The sequence below is a fragment of the Sapajus apella genome, unplaced genomic scaffold, assembly GCF_009761245.1.
Source record: "Sapajus apella isolate SASKATOON/1434 unplaced genomic scaffold, GSC_monkey_1.0 scaffold425, whole genome shotgun sequence".
Classification (NCBI taxonomy): Eukaryota; Metazoa; Chordata; class Mammalia; order Primates; family Cebidae; genus Sapajus; species Sapajus apella.
Window position 1 is genome coordinate 15,067 of NW_022437361.1, and position 18,542 is coordinate 33,608.

General features: G+C 34.0%; 1 protein-coding gene across 1 annotated transcript in view; it reads right to left on the reverse strand.

Annotated features, from left to right (window-relative positions):
• LOC116545894 (cytosolic carboxypeptidase 1-like) overlaps window positions 1-18,542 on the reverse strand; it is a 54,988-nt gene that overhangs the window by 12,789 nt on the left and 23,657 nt on the right. Inside the window, exons 3-7 of the mRNA XM_032272310.1 lie at window positions 10,643-10,710; window positions 8,392-8,455; window positions 7,517-7,663; window positions 3,212-3,343; window positions 1,401-1,494 (exon numbers count right to left, since the gene is read on the reverse strand). Coding sequence (XP_032128201.1) covers window positions 1,401-1,494; window positions 3,212-3,343; window positions 7,517-7,663; window positions 8,392-8,455; window positions 10,643-10,710 — 505 coding nt within the window. The remainder of the gene's footprint in view (window positions 1-1,400; window positions 1,495-3,211; window positions 3,344-7,516; window positions 7,664-8,391; window positions 8,456-10,642; window positions 10,711-18,542) is intronic.

The following is an 18,542-nucleotide window of genomic DNA, read 5'->3' on the forward strand; positions in this document are numbered from 1 at the left end:
ATCAAATATAATCGCTGATATTTACTTTAAAATATTCTAGGAAAAAATAAAAACAGAAAAACGAGACGAAAATGACAGATTTTTTATAGTAAAAATGAGTAACAGGTACATCAGAGTTCATTATACTATTCTCTCCACCTTTGTCTAGGTATGGAAATGTCCCAAATATAATGAGGAATAATGTATGTGTTTTGTTTGGATTCTTATTTAAACAAACCAACTAAAAACAGGCTATTTTGAGACAACTGGAGAAAACCAAACACAGACTAGATTTTAGATTATATTAAGAATGTATCAAGAGGATGGGGTGGGAGGATCACTTGAGCCTAAGAATTTGAGGCTGCAGTGAGCCGTGATCATGCCACCGTATGACAGCCTGGGCAACAGAGTGAGACTCCATCTCAAAAAAAAGGAAATTAATAATTTTGTTGGCTATGATGGTAGTACTCTAGTTATTTTTTAAGTCCTTATTTAGAATAATTATATACTGAGGTATTTAGAAAATAAATGATAATATTCAAAGAAAATAATCCTAGAGAAAATATTTAGGATCTGCTTACAGAAATACGCACACATTTTTTATATATTTTTTAATATTTTTATATATAATTTATATATTATATATTATATATATAAAACACACCTGAGATTTCTTGAAAGTATCTCAGGAAAAACAAACAAAAGTGTGGAGTGGAAATAAATGAAACAAAAATGGTGGAATGTTCAGAAGTGTTAAACACAATAAGTAATTAATATAATTCTATATAATTAGTTCAATATAAACTCTATTTTATGTATGTTTTAAAAATTTCACACCAAAAAGTTTTTAAAGAATGACCTCTAAAATGGCTTAAGACCAAATAACAAGACATGGCTTTCATTTTCTGAGGCTGAAAGGCCTAGGAATGAATAAAAATACACACATACACACGTATATATATATATATATATATACACACACACATCTAAAGATGAGGGAAAAAGAATGATGTGATTTTGACAAAACAAAAGTATATCAATTTAAGATTGTTCAGGTATTCCTAAGAAGGAAGAAGCCATTACAAGATTGTAAAATTGGGTGGGGAATATAGTAGGCACTCAATAAATGTTTCTGAATAAATACAGATAATCTTTTTTCCTTTAACAGTATCTAGAAATGCTCAGTCTAAGTTACTATAAACACTACATTCAATGAATTTAAAACTGTCTAATTTTAACATATTTGTGAAGATTAAATTTGAAACTAAAGAAAATCTTTATCATGATAAAATCATTATTTAAGAAGAAATGAAATAACCCTGAATATAATGTAATTCAACCTGCTCTTTGTACATTTCAAGATAATGAGGCCCAGAGTAACAAAGGTTATACCTATGTTTATATTCAAAACATTTACTCACTTTATAAGACTGGAATTCTTCTTACTAAATGGTCCAATGATTTTAAACATCAGTTCCACAACTCCATTTTTCCCTAAGGATACTGAATTCACAGCTGAGAAGGACAGAAAAAGATGGGAAATTATTTTTAATTCTCAACAAATATTACTAAATATATTATAGAACCAGGCACAGAGGCATGTGCCTGTAGTCCCAGCTGCTTGGGAGGCTGAAGTGGGAGAATAACTTGAGGCCAGGAGTTCAAGGCCAGCCTGGGATGTATAGCAAGACCCTGTCTCTAAAAGAAAGTTGTTTAATAAAAAATTTTTAAATTATAGATAAGCCATTTGCTAGCCTTCTGTTGGTTAATCCAATAAAATGCCACCAAAAATGTAGTTCCTAATGTTTTGTAGGATGATTTTAATTTTCTCTGTATCTGTTTATTATTCCATTATCCCTTCTAATTTCATGTCTATACTGTATTCCTTTTGCCTTGATTGGAGTACTTGGTTGTTTAGCTTTTTTATTTTTACATTTGGGAGCTTTTGTTGCTTTGTTGTTTTTGAAACAGGGTCTTGCTGTGCTGCCCAAGCTGGAGTGCAGTGGTGCAGTCATGACTCACTGGAGCCTCAACCTCCTGAGCTCAGGAGATCCTCCAGTCTTAGCCTCCTGAGTACCTGAAACTGCAGGCACACATCACCACAAACACCCAATTTTTTCCATTTTTTATAGAAATGGCATCTCACTATGCTGCCCAGACTGGTTGCAAACTCCTGGCCTCAAGCAGGCCTTCGGCTTAGCCTCCAAAGTGCTGAGATTACAGGCATGTGCCATTGTACCAGCCTATTTTTAACCCAATACAGTTTTATTTTTTAAATCACCTGCTTTTCTATTTTCTAACGCATATTTTTCATTTTCCCTTTACTATTTCATTTCCTGACTTTCCTGGTGTGTACCTCTCTATTCTTAACCTCTTTGGTTAGATATCTAATTCATTCATTTCCTTCTGTTTGTTTTAGTTACACGTTATTTAAGTGTTCTAAGCTGTCTTCCTCAGAGCACACCTTGAGCCATATTTTCAAGGTACTGATATATAACACAGAGACATATACATGTTTACGTATGTTTACATATTACATATATGTACATATACAATATACATACATATCTAGTACTCTATAATTATTTTGCAATGATATTCTGCAATAACATATATTCTGCAATTCAATCTTAGGTTCTTTCATTAACCACTTCAATTCCACAATCAGAGAATAGAAAGAAAATCCATACCTCATGGTGTGGATTCTCATATAGTAAGAGTGTGTGTTTTGGAGACATTTTATCTGAGTCTATCTCTCTGTGATCCCTCTTCTCTCTAGCTTTCTCAAAGGCTCCCATACTAGTTATTTTCAGTTCTGCTACTTCCCTATTGATTGCTGAAGGGAATTAGCTCCAGGTGACTACACTACTGCATCCCTTCCTTCTCAGCTTTCCTGTCATCTGTGAAAGTCCAAAGAGGCACAGGAGTTTTTCCAGCTGCCAATATCCTGATACTCCTCCACATCTTTTCCACAGGCTGCCTACCCATCCTCCTCATTCCTATCCTTTATAAATTGAGGAAATTAATAAAAATGTTCAAGGTTTCATCAGCTTACCTTCTTACCCCATATCACTTTTGTTGTGGTTGAAGTCAAGAGTTAAAATGAGCCATATTAAATCTTATCTTTCGTTTTTCACAAATTTCAGAGGTTTATAGAATTAGGATACTTTAAAATTCTCATTTTGGGTAACTTTACAACACTGGGTTAACTAAAAGCCACACAAATACTCACAGTTGGCAGAATATACTCGTAGAAGCTGAAGGCAAGGTAGCACCAAGCGATGATTCTGTAAATTCTGTTTGACCAAATTCAGGGTTATGTTCAGAGCCCCATTAATTCTAGCTTTTACTCCAAATTTTTTATCTGTTTAAAAAAAAAAAAAAAAGACAATTTATTCACATGTAACTTTTTTTTTTTTTGAGACAGAGTCTTGCTCTGTCATACAGGCTGGAGTGCATTGGCACCATCTCAGTTGACTGCAACCTCCACCTCCCATGCGCATTTTAAATAAATAGCTGGGATTACAGGCATCCGCCATCATGCCTGGCTAATTTTTGGATTTTTATTAGAGACAGGCTTTCACCATGTTGGCCAAGCTGCTCTCAAACTCCTAACCTCAAGTAATCCACCCACCTCAGCCTCCCAAAGTGCTGAGGTTACAAGTGTGAGCCACCATGCCTGGCCCATATGATGTAAGTTCTGAATGAAACAATCATATTATAAATTGGTGATATAAATTTTAAATTTATATTATGCATTAATATTAGGAAGTATAAAGGTAGTCTGAAAAGAGTAAAATTATAATCCTTTTTTGTATGGTTTTTAAAATAAAATATCCTTTTTATTTTAAAACATTACTTGAAAGAACATACTAAGAAACAGACAGGGGGATAAGGCAGGAGGATGGAGGCCAGAGTAGCCCAACACTAAGACTGTCGTTAAAAAAAAAAAAAAACTGAACTGCTCCACTACACGTTCAACACAATTCCCAGGAACACCATCACAGAGTTAAGAGGAATAAAATCTAAATGTCCATTACAATAGTACTTACTTAATATGAACCATATTCTTTTCTGACTTGTAAAAAAATTAATTTTAAAAATGAACAGCTTAGGTAGAAAATAATCTGGCAAATATTACCAATAAATTTCTAAAGGGGAATAATTTTTAACATAGAAAGGGAAGAAAAGATGTTCTTGATTTTTATCCTCATAAAGAGATTAAAAAGGAAAAAAAATAAGAACTTAAGAATGTTAAGATTTATAGTAGACACTGGAGATACAAAAGGTGGCAGGGTGGGTTAGGGGTGAAGGCTGAAAAATTACCTGTTAGCTACAATGTTCACTGCTCAGTTTATGGGTACATTAAATGCCCAGACTTCACCACTATACAATATACGCCTGTAAGAAACGTGCGTGTGTACTCCTTTGCTACATAAAAATTAAAATGAATTTTTAAAAAGACTTAAAGTAAATAGGACAGGCAAACAGAGAAAAGAATTCAATATTCCTAAAGGAAAATTATTTTACCTCACTAGAAAAATAAAAAGGATAGAAAACCACTGAAGAAATTACCATATAATGTCCTTGAATGACATAAAAATGGGAAACTAGGACAAACAGTAAAAGAAATAGCCCAAATTTAAAAGAATATACAAAACAAAATAAAGATGACCTAAAACTTAAAAGGTATATTAAAGAATAAGAAATATTTTAAAAATCAATATCTTAATTTCATGAAAAGTAGAAAACTTAAAATTATTTAAATTTTTCAACGTTCACCCCCTACCCACCCTGCCACCTTCTATATCTCCAATGTCTACTATAAGCCTTAACTAATTAGAAAAGGAAGCACAACAATATTCATCAATCAATAAGGGGCGGGGGTTTAAAAATGAATTTTCTGCCAAATTATGATTTTTTCATTTTCATTTTCCACAAAAATCTCAAAAGAAAGTCTTTAAATCTTAAATACAAGATCTAAAGAAATTAAGAGACAGTTAACATATTTCTTTTTTTTTTTTGTTTTTTTTTTGAGACGGAGTTTCGCTCTTGTTACCCAGGCTGGAGTGCAATGGCCCGATCTCGGCTCACCGGCTCACCGCAACCTCCGCCTCCTGGGTTCAGGCAATTCTCCTGCCTCAGCCTCCTGAGTAGCTGGGATTACAGGAACGTGCCACCATGCCCAGCTAATTTTTTGTATTTTTAGTAGAGACGGGGTTTCACCATGTTGACCAGGATGGTCTTGATCTCTTGACCTCGTGATCCACCCACCTCGGCCTCCCAAAGTGCTGGGATTACAGGCGTGAGCCACCGCGCCCGGCCAACATATTTCTTAAATAAATCGAATACATGCTTACGTCTTAAGACTCCTAACATACCCGGTAAATTAAAGTCACCTCAGAGTTCCTTTCTTTAAAACACCACCTATAAAAACTACTAGTTAATTACTTATTCAATACATAAAGATATGCGAGAAATACATACATTAATAAATACACAAACTATGTACACACACATCCTCATTTTTTCCAATATGCATTTTAGCCAAACACTCTAGTTTAAAAGTCATATGTATGCCACAGGCAAAGGCAAAACTCTTAAAACACAATTCTAACAACTTAGGGAACTACTTTAATCTTTGTATAAGTAGACAACTGTAAACTGAACTTGAGTTCTAGTCAAAGGATGCCTTCTTTAGTTAACCTAACCTCAATCAGCTTCTTCATTTTATATCCTGTTTTCCTCAATTTACATTTTTTAATATTTTACGTCTTACTGTTATAATAACTAGTCTCATAATTTTTCTTTTTGTCTTAACTAAGATTGTAAGTTTCCTGAGCATTCACACTATGCAACACAAATATCACTATTAAAGAAAGCAATGACATATTTTACCTCCATGTTCTTAAAAATATTCCCATCCATACTTCTTCCTTCTAGCCTCAACAATATCCATATTGTATGTATGCTTTACAAACACACTTGAGCGACATACACATACCCCAAGATACACTTGTGACCCAAAATATTTCTTTTTTCTACTACATGCAATAGAATTCCTCATAAATTTTGGATCCTCAGTTCTTGCAGGTCACTACTTGACTATAATAAAAAAGCATTTCATTTCTAAGTCTAAGAAAAAGGTATAGCATTTTAGATTTTAAAAATTAAGCACTCTCCAGAAGAAAACATTAGAGAAATGCTTCTAGACATTGGTCTGGGCAAAAATTTACTAGACCTTGAAAGCATAGGTAACCAAAGCAAAAACTGACAAATATGATTACATCAAGCTAAAAAGCTTTGGAACAGCAAAGGAAGCAATCAACAAAGTGAAGAGATAACCTACAGAATGGGAGAAAATGCAGACTATTCATCTGACAAGAGATTAATAACCAGAATATACAAGGAATTCAAATTAATCAACAGCTAAAAAAGAAAAAAATTAAATGGGCAAAAGATCTGAATAAATATTCTCAAAAGAAAACATATAAATGGGTAATGAGTATAGATAAAAATGCTCAACATTACTAATCATTAGGGAAATGCAAATCAAAACCATAATGAGATATCATCTCATCCTAGTTAAAACAGCTGTTATCAAGAAGACAGAAAATAACAAATGCTGGTGAGGATGAGAGGCAAGGGGAACACTCATACACTGTTTGCAGTAATCTAAATTAGTACAGCCACTATGGAAAACAGTATGGGAGTTCCCCAAAAAACTAAAAATAGAATTACCAGATGATCTAGCAATCCTACTGCTGGGTATATATCCAAACAAAAGGAAATCAGTATACCGAAGAATATCTGCATTCCCATGTTTACTGCAGCACTATTCACAACAGCCAAGATATGGAATCAACCTAGGTGTCCATCAATGAATGAACGTATAAAGAAAATGTGGTTTATCTACATAATAGAATATTATTCAACCATAAAAAAATAATGAAATCCTGTCATTTGCAGTAACATGGATGGAACTGGAGGACATTATGTTAACTGAATTAAGACAGGCAGAGAAAGGTAAATATCAATGTTCTCTTTCATATGCGGAAGCTAAAGCAATTGATCTCACAAAGGCAGTAAACAGAATAGTGGTTTTCAGAGGCTGGCAAAGGTAATGGGGAGCAGGAGATGAAGAGGAATTTGTTAATGGATACAAAAATACATTTCAATAGAAGGAACAACATTTAGTGTTTGGTAATATAAGAGGGCAATAATAGCTTAAAATAATTTATTATATATTTCAAAATATTATATATTTCAATAAAGAGAAGACTTGGAATGATCCCAACACAAAGAAGTAATGAGTGTCTGAGGTGATGGATACCCTCTGTACCCAGATTTGATCATTACACATTATACATTTGTATCAAAATATCACAAGTACCCCCATAAACATGTACAATTATTATGTATCCATAGAAATTTAAAATAAATAACGTTTTTAAAAACTGAGTAGTTACAAGGTGAAGAGAACCAATGTTACAAAATTAGTTCTAGATTCTATACTCATACAAATGAAATCCCTTACCTTTTGGTCCAATCTTTGCAAGAATAGAATGAATCTGTACCATTAATTCTTCATGTGGGGGAGATTCTTTGCTGGCATTCATAAGTAACTGCAACAATATTTGTGAACCACCTTTGGTGACTAAAAAACTCACTCTTCGACCTCCACCTATAAATAAATAAAAAAAATTTAAACAACAAATCCTCCCATATTAGGTATCACAATTTGTTAGCATTCAAGAAATGCTTAAAAGTGATGACTTCCAAAATCTAACAAATATGGCTGGGTGCAGTGGCTCAGGCCTGTAATAACAGCACTTAGGGAGGCTGAGGCACACAGATCCACCTGAGGTCAGGAGTTCAAGACCTGCCTGGCCAACATGGTGAAACCCCGTCTCTACTAAAAATACAAAAGTTAGCCAGGTGTGGTGGCACATCTGTAATCCCAGCTACTTGGGAGTTTCGAGCAGGACAATCTCTTGAATCCAAGAGGCAGAAGTGGCAGCGAGCAGAGATCGCACCACTGCACTCCAGCCTGGGCTACAAGAGCGAAACTCTGTCTCAATCAATCAATCAATCAAATCAAACAAATACCATCAACATATTTTGTTTAATCTCACTTATTTAATTAGAAAATGGCACACAAAGGGTAAACACAAATCATGCTGAAATTCTAGGTTCAAGGCTGTGAAATACATGGCTATGGGGTTGTCTGAAGATACTTGAAAAGATAACAAAAACAAAGCAACAACAACAAAGTATGACATTTCAGTTTCTAAATTCCAATACTCAGAATAGCCTCTATAAGAGTATCAGAAAATTCCAAATAAAGTGAATATGATACATTGTTGATCACTGTTTAGAAACAGAAATTAGACCAAAGAAACAAAAACTTACCAGCTGATACCAGCTCAACAAGAATGCTTAAGATATTAAGTGTAGTTTGAAGATCTTTAGTGTTCTGAAATAAATAGTTTATTTTATTAAAACATTGTAAACTTTTGATTCCCAAACTTTTGTATCCATTGGGAACTAGCGATATTTTATAAATGACCTTTCCAATTTCTCTAGAATCAAATGTATTCAGGTTTTCACTATTCTCTTATCATGTCAGTTTCTGTTTCCTTCTGCTTTTAAGAATGTTTATAAATTATTTTGAGTTATTACTTAACATCAACATTATTACAAGAATCAATTTGTCATTTTTCTACCAAATAGATAATAAATAAATCAAAATGTAAATGGCACTACAATATATGTCTGGTGACTACTCAATCACCTAGCTGCCCTCTCAGAAGGCAATCATTATCAATTTCTTGTGCATCCTGCCAAGGAAAATATACACACATAAAAGAAATCCATGTAAATATACATGTGCATACAGATTTATTTCTCCAAATGGTATTGCCCTATAGGTACTATTTTGCATGTTGATATTTTACATATCAATAGATAAAGAGCTTCTTTATTCTTTTTGAGGGCTATAGGATATATTCCATTATATGGCTATATCATCATTTATGTAACCAGTCACCTACCCATGAGATATTTAGGTTGCTTTTAATATCGTGCTTTTAAAAGTTTCAAATTTAACTAAGTATATATATTTACACGTAGTAAAGTACATCTGTATAAGTAAGGTAAATTCCTATAATTTCAAGGTCAAAGAATATAGGCCTTTATTTTAATAGATATTACCAAATTACTCTCTTATGAAATAATTTACATTCCCATCCGCAAATGCAGAAGAGTAACTATTTCTCCAAGTTTGGACAACCGATCTAATAAGTGAAAATGCTTAAACAATGTACTTCGGTTTTATTTATCTTATTAAGAGTAATGCTTAATCTCAGGTGACATCTGTGTTTCTTTTTCTGAGAACTGCCCATAGCCTTTACATGGTTTTTGAGGTTATTTTTTTTCCTTCCTAACTGAAGAAGTTCTTCACATGTCAAATAAATTATACAAGCCAAAATACTTTTCCTCAATTTTCCAAGTATCCATGGTGTTTTTATCCACATCCTTTTGTTAATATAGTTGACTCTATCAATCTTTTATAGTTTCTATTTTCTCATACTTAACAAGCCTTCTTTGTTATAAGATTATTTTTAAATTTCTCTATCTTTCTCTAATATTACAATTTTATTTTCCATGCTTAAATCTTTGCTTCGTATGGAATCTATTTGGGTATGGGATGCAGGAAGTCAGGATTCAATGTTACACTTTTCCAGATAGCTTCCAATCACTCTATTTCTCATTAATCTGAAATGCTACCTTTATTAAATAGTACTAAATTCCCATATGCATTTTATTTTTGGATTTTCTATTCTGTTATACTATAGTAGTAGTCTATCTTCTACTAATGCATAATTTCAAACTATTTTAATTACTGAAGATTTCTAATGTTCTTTGATATTTAGTGGGGATGGTCCCTTCTCACGTATCTTCTTTCTCAGAAATGTGCTTTATATTTTGCTGATTATATCTCCCCATTTGGACTTTAAAAACAAAACTGTTGGTAACTTTTATTGAGACTCTAAAGTAACAGATCAATCTAGGGAGAAATGACATCTTTATGATGCTAAGACTTCCTATTGAAGAACATGAACTAATCTCTTGTTCTTAGCATTGCAACTGAACAAAATACAGAATCCTGATTCTGAATACATCCTGTTAGTCCACCCAAAACTTTTACACTGGCATAAAAATTCAGCTATTGTCAATATAATATAGTTAACCAATATGTATAGTAAAATCACAAATGTATATCAGCTGAAACAATAAATGATCATCTTCAACCATTTATTTTAAGCTGAAGATTTATTTCCAGCTAATGCTTTATTTTCTATTGCCAACTAGAATGGCATGTTAGGATTATCATTTACAGTTATCACTATAATCACATAAGGGAAATATACTTCAGTAGTCACCTAATACATATTAGAATATTTATACTACCATTCCAAATAGTATTTAAAAAAACATAAAATGAATTTCCATTCACTGGCTTTGTCTCTAAAATAAAAATTGTTACATATATACATGTATGTGTATGTGTGTCTGTGTGTATTTATACACACACATAGGCTTTTTCTTCTTCGGTATTGCTTGGTATTAGTTACATAATAAAAGCATGTCACTGACTTACCTCTAATGTTGACAGCAGAATTTCCATTCCTGTAGAACCTTTGGCTGTCATTTCTCTCCTCGTTTTTTCTGAAAAGTAGAAAATAATTTTTTCTAAAGCATAAATGTTTAAAAGTATGCATAGTTTTGATGTATATAGCTAATATGGATTCAACTAGTCTCCACTGGTCCAGTAAACACTCTAACTTGGTTCGTAGATGTTCTTCCCTCTGATGTTGCTAATTCTACCCTATGAGGACTTTGAGATCTCAGTTAACATGACCTTCTTCACATTTCATCACATCAGTCATGAACTAGGTGATTCCCTATTCATCCATTTAATATCTTAAAATCAATAACATAGTACAGGTGCCAGAACTGGGGGTAAGGTAGGAGTCTTACCTCATCTTCATGAGTAGAACTAGAAAACTATTCATCAAAATGAGTGAAAACAAAACCTACTACCATGTTCCTATGTTTTCATTACATTAATACTATTTCAAAATTCTGTATCACACAAAAATAATCAAAACAAAGGAAAATCTACCTCTGAAACCATCTGGAGACCAGATCACCCAAATGATCCTTTTCCTCTCCTTAGGATCAGTTTTTTTAAAATAGCATAAATTATTTCTATTAGGTGAAGGTTTCTAGAGCTTCTTCACAATTCTTCTCCTTTGATTAACAGGAGAATAAAAGTACATCTTAGGCCAACATTTAGAAAAAGAACTCATATTTACGATTCCATGTGCTTTACCTGTGTTATCTCATTTATAACTCACTTTAATCCTCTGGGGGAAAAAAACTACTCTTTTCCAGATCTAAAAATTTAAGTTCAGAAAGGAGACCAAATCGCTGAGCAAATAAGTGAAAAGACCAGATGATCCATGTGTTTCTGAAGTCAAAACTTAACAGTCTTCCAGCATTTAATGTACTTCTACAAGAGTCACAGGAATCATTCTTTTAGCAGGTCAAACCTGAATACTAATGCCAGAAATTCTTTTAAAGACAGTGCCATTTATTTCACATTTTGAGATTTTAAAAATAGAATACAAGCCACTCTCAATACAGTACATATTCCACAATGAAATTCAAAGGACTGATACCAAAGTCTATGTTCCATGTGGAGATAGTCAAGGGAATTTAAGAGCAGAACAATAAGCAGTGAGGCCTGATTAAAGGAAAATATCAACACAGATGGGAGAAAAACAAACTCAGGCTAAGCCTTTAGAGCATCATACTTTTGCTCTGAGCAAATCCTGTTCAACTTCATGAGTCTGATGTCACTTGAAAATTAAGTTACTCTAAATCAGGAGTAAATAGAGGGAAAAATGTACTACAGAAAGGATATAGTATAATGGTATTTATAACAACTACTTATGACTAGCTACAAAATAAATATGCTGGAGAGTACATGTCATATTTATCTTAAAACAACAATCTCATGCTATCATGCATCATCTCAGGTTCAGTTAATGGATTTCATTAAACTGACAGAAATCTTGCAACTTTCAAAACAGAAACTCCTATTAAGTGATATGAAGACCTAAAACAATGTTCACCAATTCCTTGCTGCCACATTGCTAATGCTTAAAAGAATATAAAATTCACCTAGAAAAAAGTCATGATAGTAAAATTAAATTTCTCCTTTTTAAAAAGTATGTCATTCCTTTGACAATGCAACCTATCCACTTTTTCTCCAGCCCTGCTGCTTCCACGAAAAAATATTGAGTTGTAAGATAAAATAAAACAGGGTTTCAAATCTCCAATGTACCCTTGATGTAATATTTTAAAGGCCCCTGATTTAATATTAAAGCCAAATTATTTTTCAATATTAATATCACTACTAACAAGTCATTACATTTCCACCTCCATGAAGGGGAAAAATCTCTCTTCCTTTGAAGACAGTAGTGCAGCCTCCCTTTGTTAATGTTCACCACTGTTCTGTTTACACCTTACACTAAATGAAAAATAGGTGTTTAACAGTTTTCTACTCTATTCCAAATTCTGCCATGACCTTGGGAGACTTCACTGTCAGTGTGGAAAATTCATTCAAATACCTAGTTCCATAGTTTCTTGACCTCATAACAAAATCCCTCGTTCTATGCTCTAATTCATCAACCCTCTGAATGTCCATTCTCAGGACTCAAACTTCTCTGCCTCTGGTATCTTAACCTCTAATCTTCCACTTACAGATCATAGCCTCGTAACATTTCTATTCCTCTTTCCTTTATAAAGACTATGTAAACCTCACTGTCACCTTTGTTGAAACTTCTTATCCAGTGCAAGGTAGCACTGTTTTCCCACAGTGTCAGTCCCCTCCATACTTAGCTTGGATTCCAAGTACACCCGCACCCACCAACTTTCCCACCACAAACCCTAATACAGAAGTGAATCCCAAAAAGCTGAGTTCCCTACTCCTACATCAGGGTAAAAATAACACCACAAGAATTTCTTCTCCCAATTTAAGACAGTTAGTGCCATAAAATTAACGAATTCCAACCTCACCTGGGAACACAAAACTACTCCTTTCACTTACCTCAGTTCACATCCATCACCATCCGCCCGTCATAGCCCATAGCTATTCCAACATTTATACTAACCCTCAATCTTTCCTCTCATTCTATGGACTTCTCAGAACCTACATTTTTCCTCATTAAAATGAAGCAAAGTAATCAGTTAACAAAGATAACATTTTACTAATAACAGCCAAACTCTACATGGTCCTGTACTGAAATCCTTGACAATCTTGCATTCCTTCTCCCAGTAAATGGCAGAAAGAAGTAAAGAAGTGGAGGTTCGGAAGAAATGTCCTTTCTTCTATGTTCTGAATTCCATCCTTTCTACTTTTTTTTTTTTTTTTTTTGAGATGGAGTCTCACTCTGTTGCCCAGGCTGGAGTGCAGTGGCATGATCTCAGCTCACTGCAACCTCCATCTCCTGGGTTCAAGCGATTCTCCTGTTTCAGCCTCCTGAGTAGCTGAGACTACAGGCATGTGCCACCACACCCAGCTAATTTTTTGTAGTTTTAGTAGAGATGGGTTTTCACCATGTTAGCAAGGATGGTCTTAATCCTCTGACCTCAACTTTCTACCTTCTTATGAATCTTTAAATTCAACGTCTACCAACATATTGGCTGTTCCCCCCAACCAATAAATACAGTTTTTATTATTTCACATACTTACCAAATCTTATTTTACCCTGCCTCCCCTTCTATTTCCCTCTTTTCTTTCCTTCTCAGTAAGCACCCCAAACAAGTACTCTATATTCCCTGTAATTATTTCATTTGCCATTCACATTATAAGATACTACAATCTTCTGTCTAATTCTACCACTTGAAAGTGCTTTTGTTGTGATCAATAATTTGTTAATAATCCAATCAAAAAGATCTTTAATTAACCTTCCTAACACTTAACACTGTTGACTACTGCATCTTCCTTTGGCTTCTTTAAATATAATCCTTCACAGTTCTTATAATGCTATATTCTTTCTTCAACTGCTTCAATTATCTGAATGTTAGATTTATAGATAAGAACTTTAAAGCAGCTATTATAATAAAATGACATTAAGGTAAAGAAATTCACAATGAATGAAAAGATGGGAAAACACAGCAGAGAAATAAAAACTACAAACACAAAAGAACCAAGTGAACATTTGAGAATTAAAAAAAAAAATCTGGAATAAATTACCAGATAGCCTGGAAGAATGCACAGGAAAGAGGCAGAAACTGCAGTTTCTGCAGTTTTAGAACAATAATTTAGAACAATAATTTAGAACAACAGGATAATAGTAATTTAGAACAATAGAATAATAGAACAACAGAAATTATCCTATCCAAATAACAGAGAATTAAGCTTAAAAGATAAACTTAATTCAACAATTGCTGAAAAAATATCAAAAATCTAATATATGTATAATTATACTTCCACAAGACAAATAGAGAAAATAAGGGAGAAAAAATTTTAATGATAATAAAGATTTTAATATCTAACTCTTAATAATTAACAGAGACTTTGGATAGAAAATCAACAGTATATAGGAGATCTGAACAACACTATCAACTAACCTGACATAATTGATATGTATAGAACATTTCAGCCAACAACAGCCAAATACATTCTTTTCAGGTACACATGGAACATTTTTCAGGAGAAACCGTAAACTAAGTCATAAAACAAGTCTCAAGAAATTCCAAGGATTGAAATCATTCAAAGTATATTCTCCAGCCACAACAGAAATCAGAAATCAACAGAAGGAAATTTAGGAAATCCTGAAATATTGAGAAATTAAACAACACCCTTCTAAAAAACCTACGAGTCAAAGAAAAAAAAATCACAAAGAAAATTAGAACATATTGTCAACTGAATTAAAACAAAAATACAACGAATCAAAATGTGTAGAATGTAGCTAAAGCAATGTTTACAAGGAAATCTATGGCTTTGAATGCCTCCAGTAGAAATAATGGTCTCAAATAAATAATCTAGGCTTCCACTGTAAGAAAATGGCAGCAAGGCATGGTGACTCATGCCTATAATCCCAATACTTTAGGAGGCCAAGATGGGTGAATCATCTGAGGTCAGGAATTCAAGACCAGCCTAGCCAACATGGTGAAACCCTGTCTCTACTAAAAATACAAAAAAATTAGCTGGGTGTAATGGCAAGTGCCCTTAATCCCAGCTACTCGGAGGCTGAAGCAGGAGAATGGCTTGAACCCGGGAGGCAGAGATTGCAGTGAGCAGAGATCTCACCATTGCACCCCAGCCTGGACAACAAAAGCGAAATTCCATCTCCAAATAAAATTAAACTCAAAACAGGCAAATTAAACTCAAAACAAGCAGAAGGAAGAATGCAATAAATAAAAGAAGATCAGTGAAACAAAACAGAGAAAATCAATTAAACCAGAAATTGGTTCTTTAAAAAGAACAACAAAAGTATTTTATTTTTTTTTTTTAAGATGGGGTTTCACCATATTGGTCAGGCTGGTCTCAACTCCTGACCTCAGATGATCCGCCCACCTCAGCCTCCCAAAGTGCTGGGATTACAGGCGTGAGCCACCGCGCCAAAATTAAACTTTTTGCTAGGCTAGGGTTTCTTAACCTCAGCACTGTTGGCATTTTGGGACAGATAATTCTTTCTTGTTGGGGGCTGATCTATATATTATACAATGTTCAGCAACATATCCAGCTTCTAACAGATTCCAGTAAGCCCCCCTTAAAAAAAAAAAAAATTTACAACTAAAAATGTCACCAAACATTGCCAATGTCCCTCGGGAAAAAAGTAGGGCCAACACAATCACTCCTGGTTGAGATCCAATGAGCTGACAGACCATGAAAAAAGAGAGGACACAATCAAAATCAGGAATGAAAGACAGAACATCGCTCTCTACTCTATGGAAACTAAAAGCATTATAAAGAAAGATTAGCAACGACCACAGGCCAACAAATTAGCCATTTGCATGAAAACAGATAATATAAATGTATCTAAGAAAAAAACTAAGGGGAAATTGCAAGAAATAACCATGTTCACTGTACATACGTAGTTAATGAGAGGCAAATTATGGAAATCTATAAGTTAATGTGTGAACACGGTGTGCTGCAGAGGTTGGTTTTTTTATAATTTAAATGTATAAGTAGTATATGCTTGTTACAACAATTTAAAAGTATCTAAAATAAAATTAGGAGCTTACCTTATTCTTCTCCATTCCTATCCCAACAATATAGCTACTACTAACAATTAGGTATATATCCTTCTTTTTATTTTATTTTTTGGCCTGGTTCATAGAAATGTAATGGTTTATTTTGCACAAAAATGACACTATACATATTTTATACAAAAATGAGACTATAAGCACTTACAGTCATATGAACTGAAGAAACTTGCTGTATGTAATATACTAAATTTAAGCCTCTAAGACAGTTCATATATTTCCACATATGAACTGTATGTTTCAACTATACTGTTTTTTTTTTTCAGTGTCTACAATAAACTTTATTGGAACTTAGCCATGACTGCTTCTTTATGTATCATCTATGGCTGTTCTTGTGCTACACGGCAGAGACTGTATGGCCCACAAAGCCTAAAATACGTCTGTATGGCCCTTCCCAGAAAATGCTAGCCATTCCCTGCTCAAGAGCAGTAGCTCTCAATTTCGGAACTATCTGGCAAGTTTTAACAGTAAGATTTAATTGGTTTGGGGTGAGCCTGGGTGTGGGGATTACAAGAGTCCCTATCATAAATAATGTATTATTCATAATAGCTGCATAATATGGCTAGAAATTTCCAGTTTGGCTATATCAAAAATTACTCACACATTCTCTAAATGATAGATATTTAGATTGTTTCTTGATCTTTAATATTACAAATGATGACCTATACTCTCTTTTACCAGCATTTTTATTTCAGTTAAAATATATTTCTGGGCCAGGCACAGTGGCTCACACCTGTAATCCCAGCACTTTGGGAGGCCGAGGCAGGTGGATCACCTAAGGTCAAGAGTTCGAGACCAGCCTGACCAGCATGGTGAAACTCTGTCTCTACTAAAAATATAAAAAATTAGCTGGGTGTTGTAATGCATGCCTGCAATCCCAGCTACTTGGCGGGCTGAGACAAGAGAATCACTTGAACCTGGCAGGTGGAGGTCAGAGTGAGCCAAGATCATGCCACTGCACTCCAGCCCAGGCAAAAGAGTGAGACTCTGTCTTCAACAATATATATATATACAAATAATATATGTATATTAAAGTAAAAATGCTGAGTCAAATACCAGGTGCAATTTGTTTTACTACACATTGCCAGATTATTTTCTACAAGTTTGTAATAATTACTGCACTGCCAACAGTGTATGAGAGAATCCTCTCCCCATGCCTTCAACAGTACCAGATATTGTCATTCTAATTTCTGTCAATCTGACTAGTGAAGATATCTTTGTTTTCATTAACAGTTCCTGAGCTGTAAGGAAGTAAAGAAAATTTGTGTACATTTCTTGGTTGTTTGCATTTCTTATTTCAACTGTAAATTCCAAACTTTCTCTCCCAAATGGGTAGCTAACTGGATTATCCTATAAAGGATGGGACAATCTTTCACTAAAAACTTATACTGTGTTGGTTAGCTAATCCCAGGCACTATAAAAAGAGTCAGTTTATTACACACGCCATGGGACAGTACTCAGGAGTTAGACACCAGTGGTGGCTGAAAAGTGGGGAGAGGGTCAGTCTCTGATAGTGGTATAGTTAGGAGTATTTTCAGTGGTAATGCTGGAGTAGGGGCTTCCAGGTTGTGACACAAAGAAGAGTCTACAGTGGTAGGAACAATGAACAAAAGTGTTCATCTACAGGTTTGAAGGATTCATTCTCTTTTGTTTTTATTGGGTGTTTGTTTATTTGAGGAGGAAGTATTTCATATGACAATGCAGTGAATCTACCTGGCATATTTAATTTTGCACTGATACAATGAAATCCTTGTTCCTTAGGTGATAAGTACAATATTTCCAGAGCCTGGAATCCAATATAGTGGCTTTCTTAATTAAAAGGTACAGGTATTTTAAATTATGCAAGAAACAACGGAGTGGTATCAACTACCCTCCAAATGCGTGGGCTACATGGGAGAAAGTTATCAAAATATAAGGGTCTATGATCAAGAAGAAGGGTTAATAGATACCGAGCTCTTGAAACAGTAAATGCCTGCCAAACATCTTATTTGAATAACCTAAGCCCCCAGAATAATGAAATTTTTAAAAATTAAATAAGGATTATAATTATTGAACCTTAATTCTAACAAATACCTTTTATGTGCAGTTAAATATTAAAGTAGCTGCTGGCTTTCTCTTATTCAGAGAGAGAGAGAGAGAGAGAGTGTGTGTGTGTGTGTGTTTTAAATCATGCAGTTTTTAGTCTTATCAAAGTCCTTTTTACTATCTATTAAGAT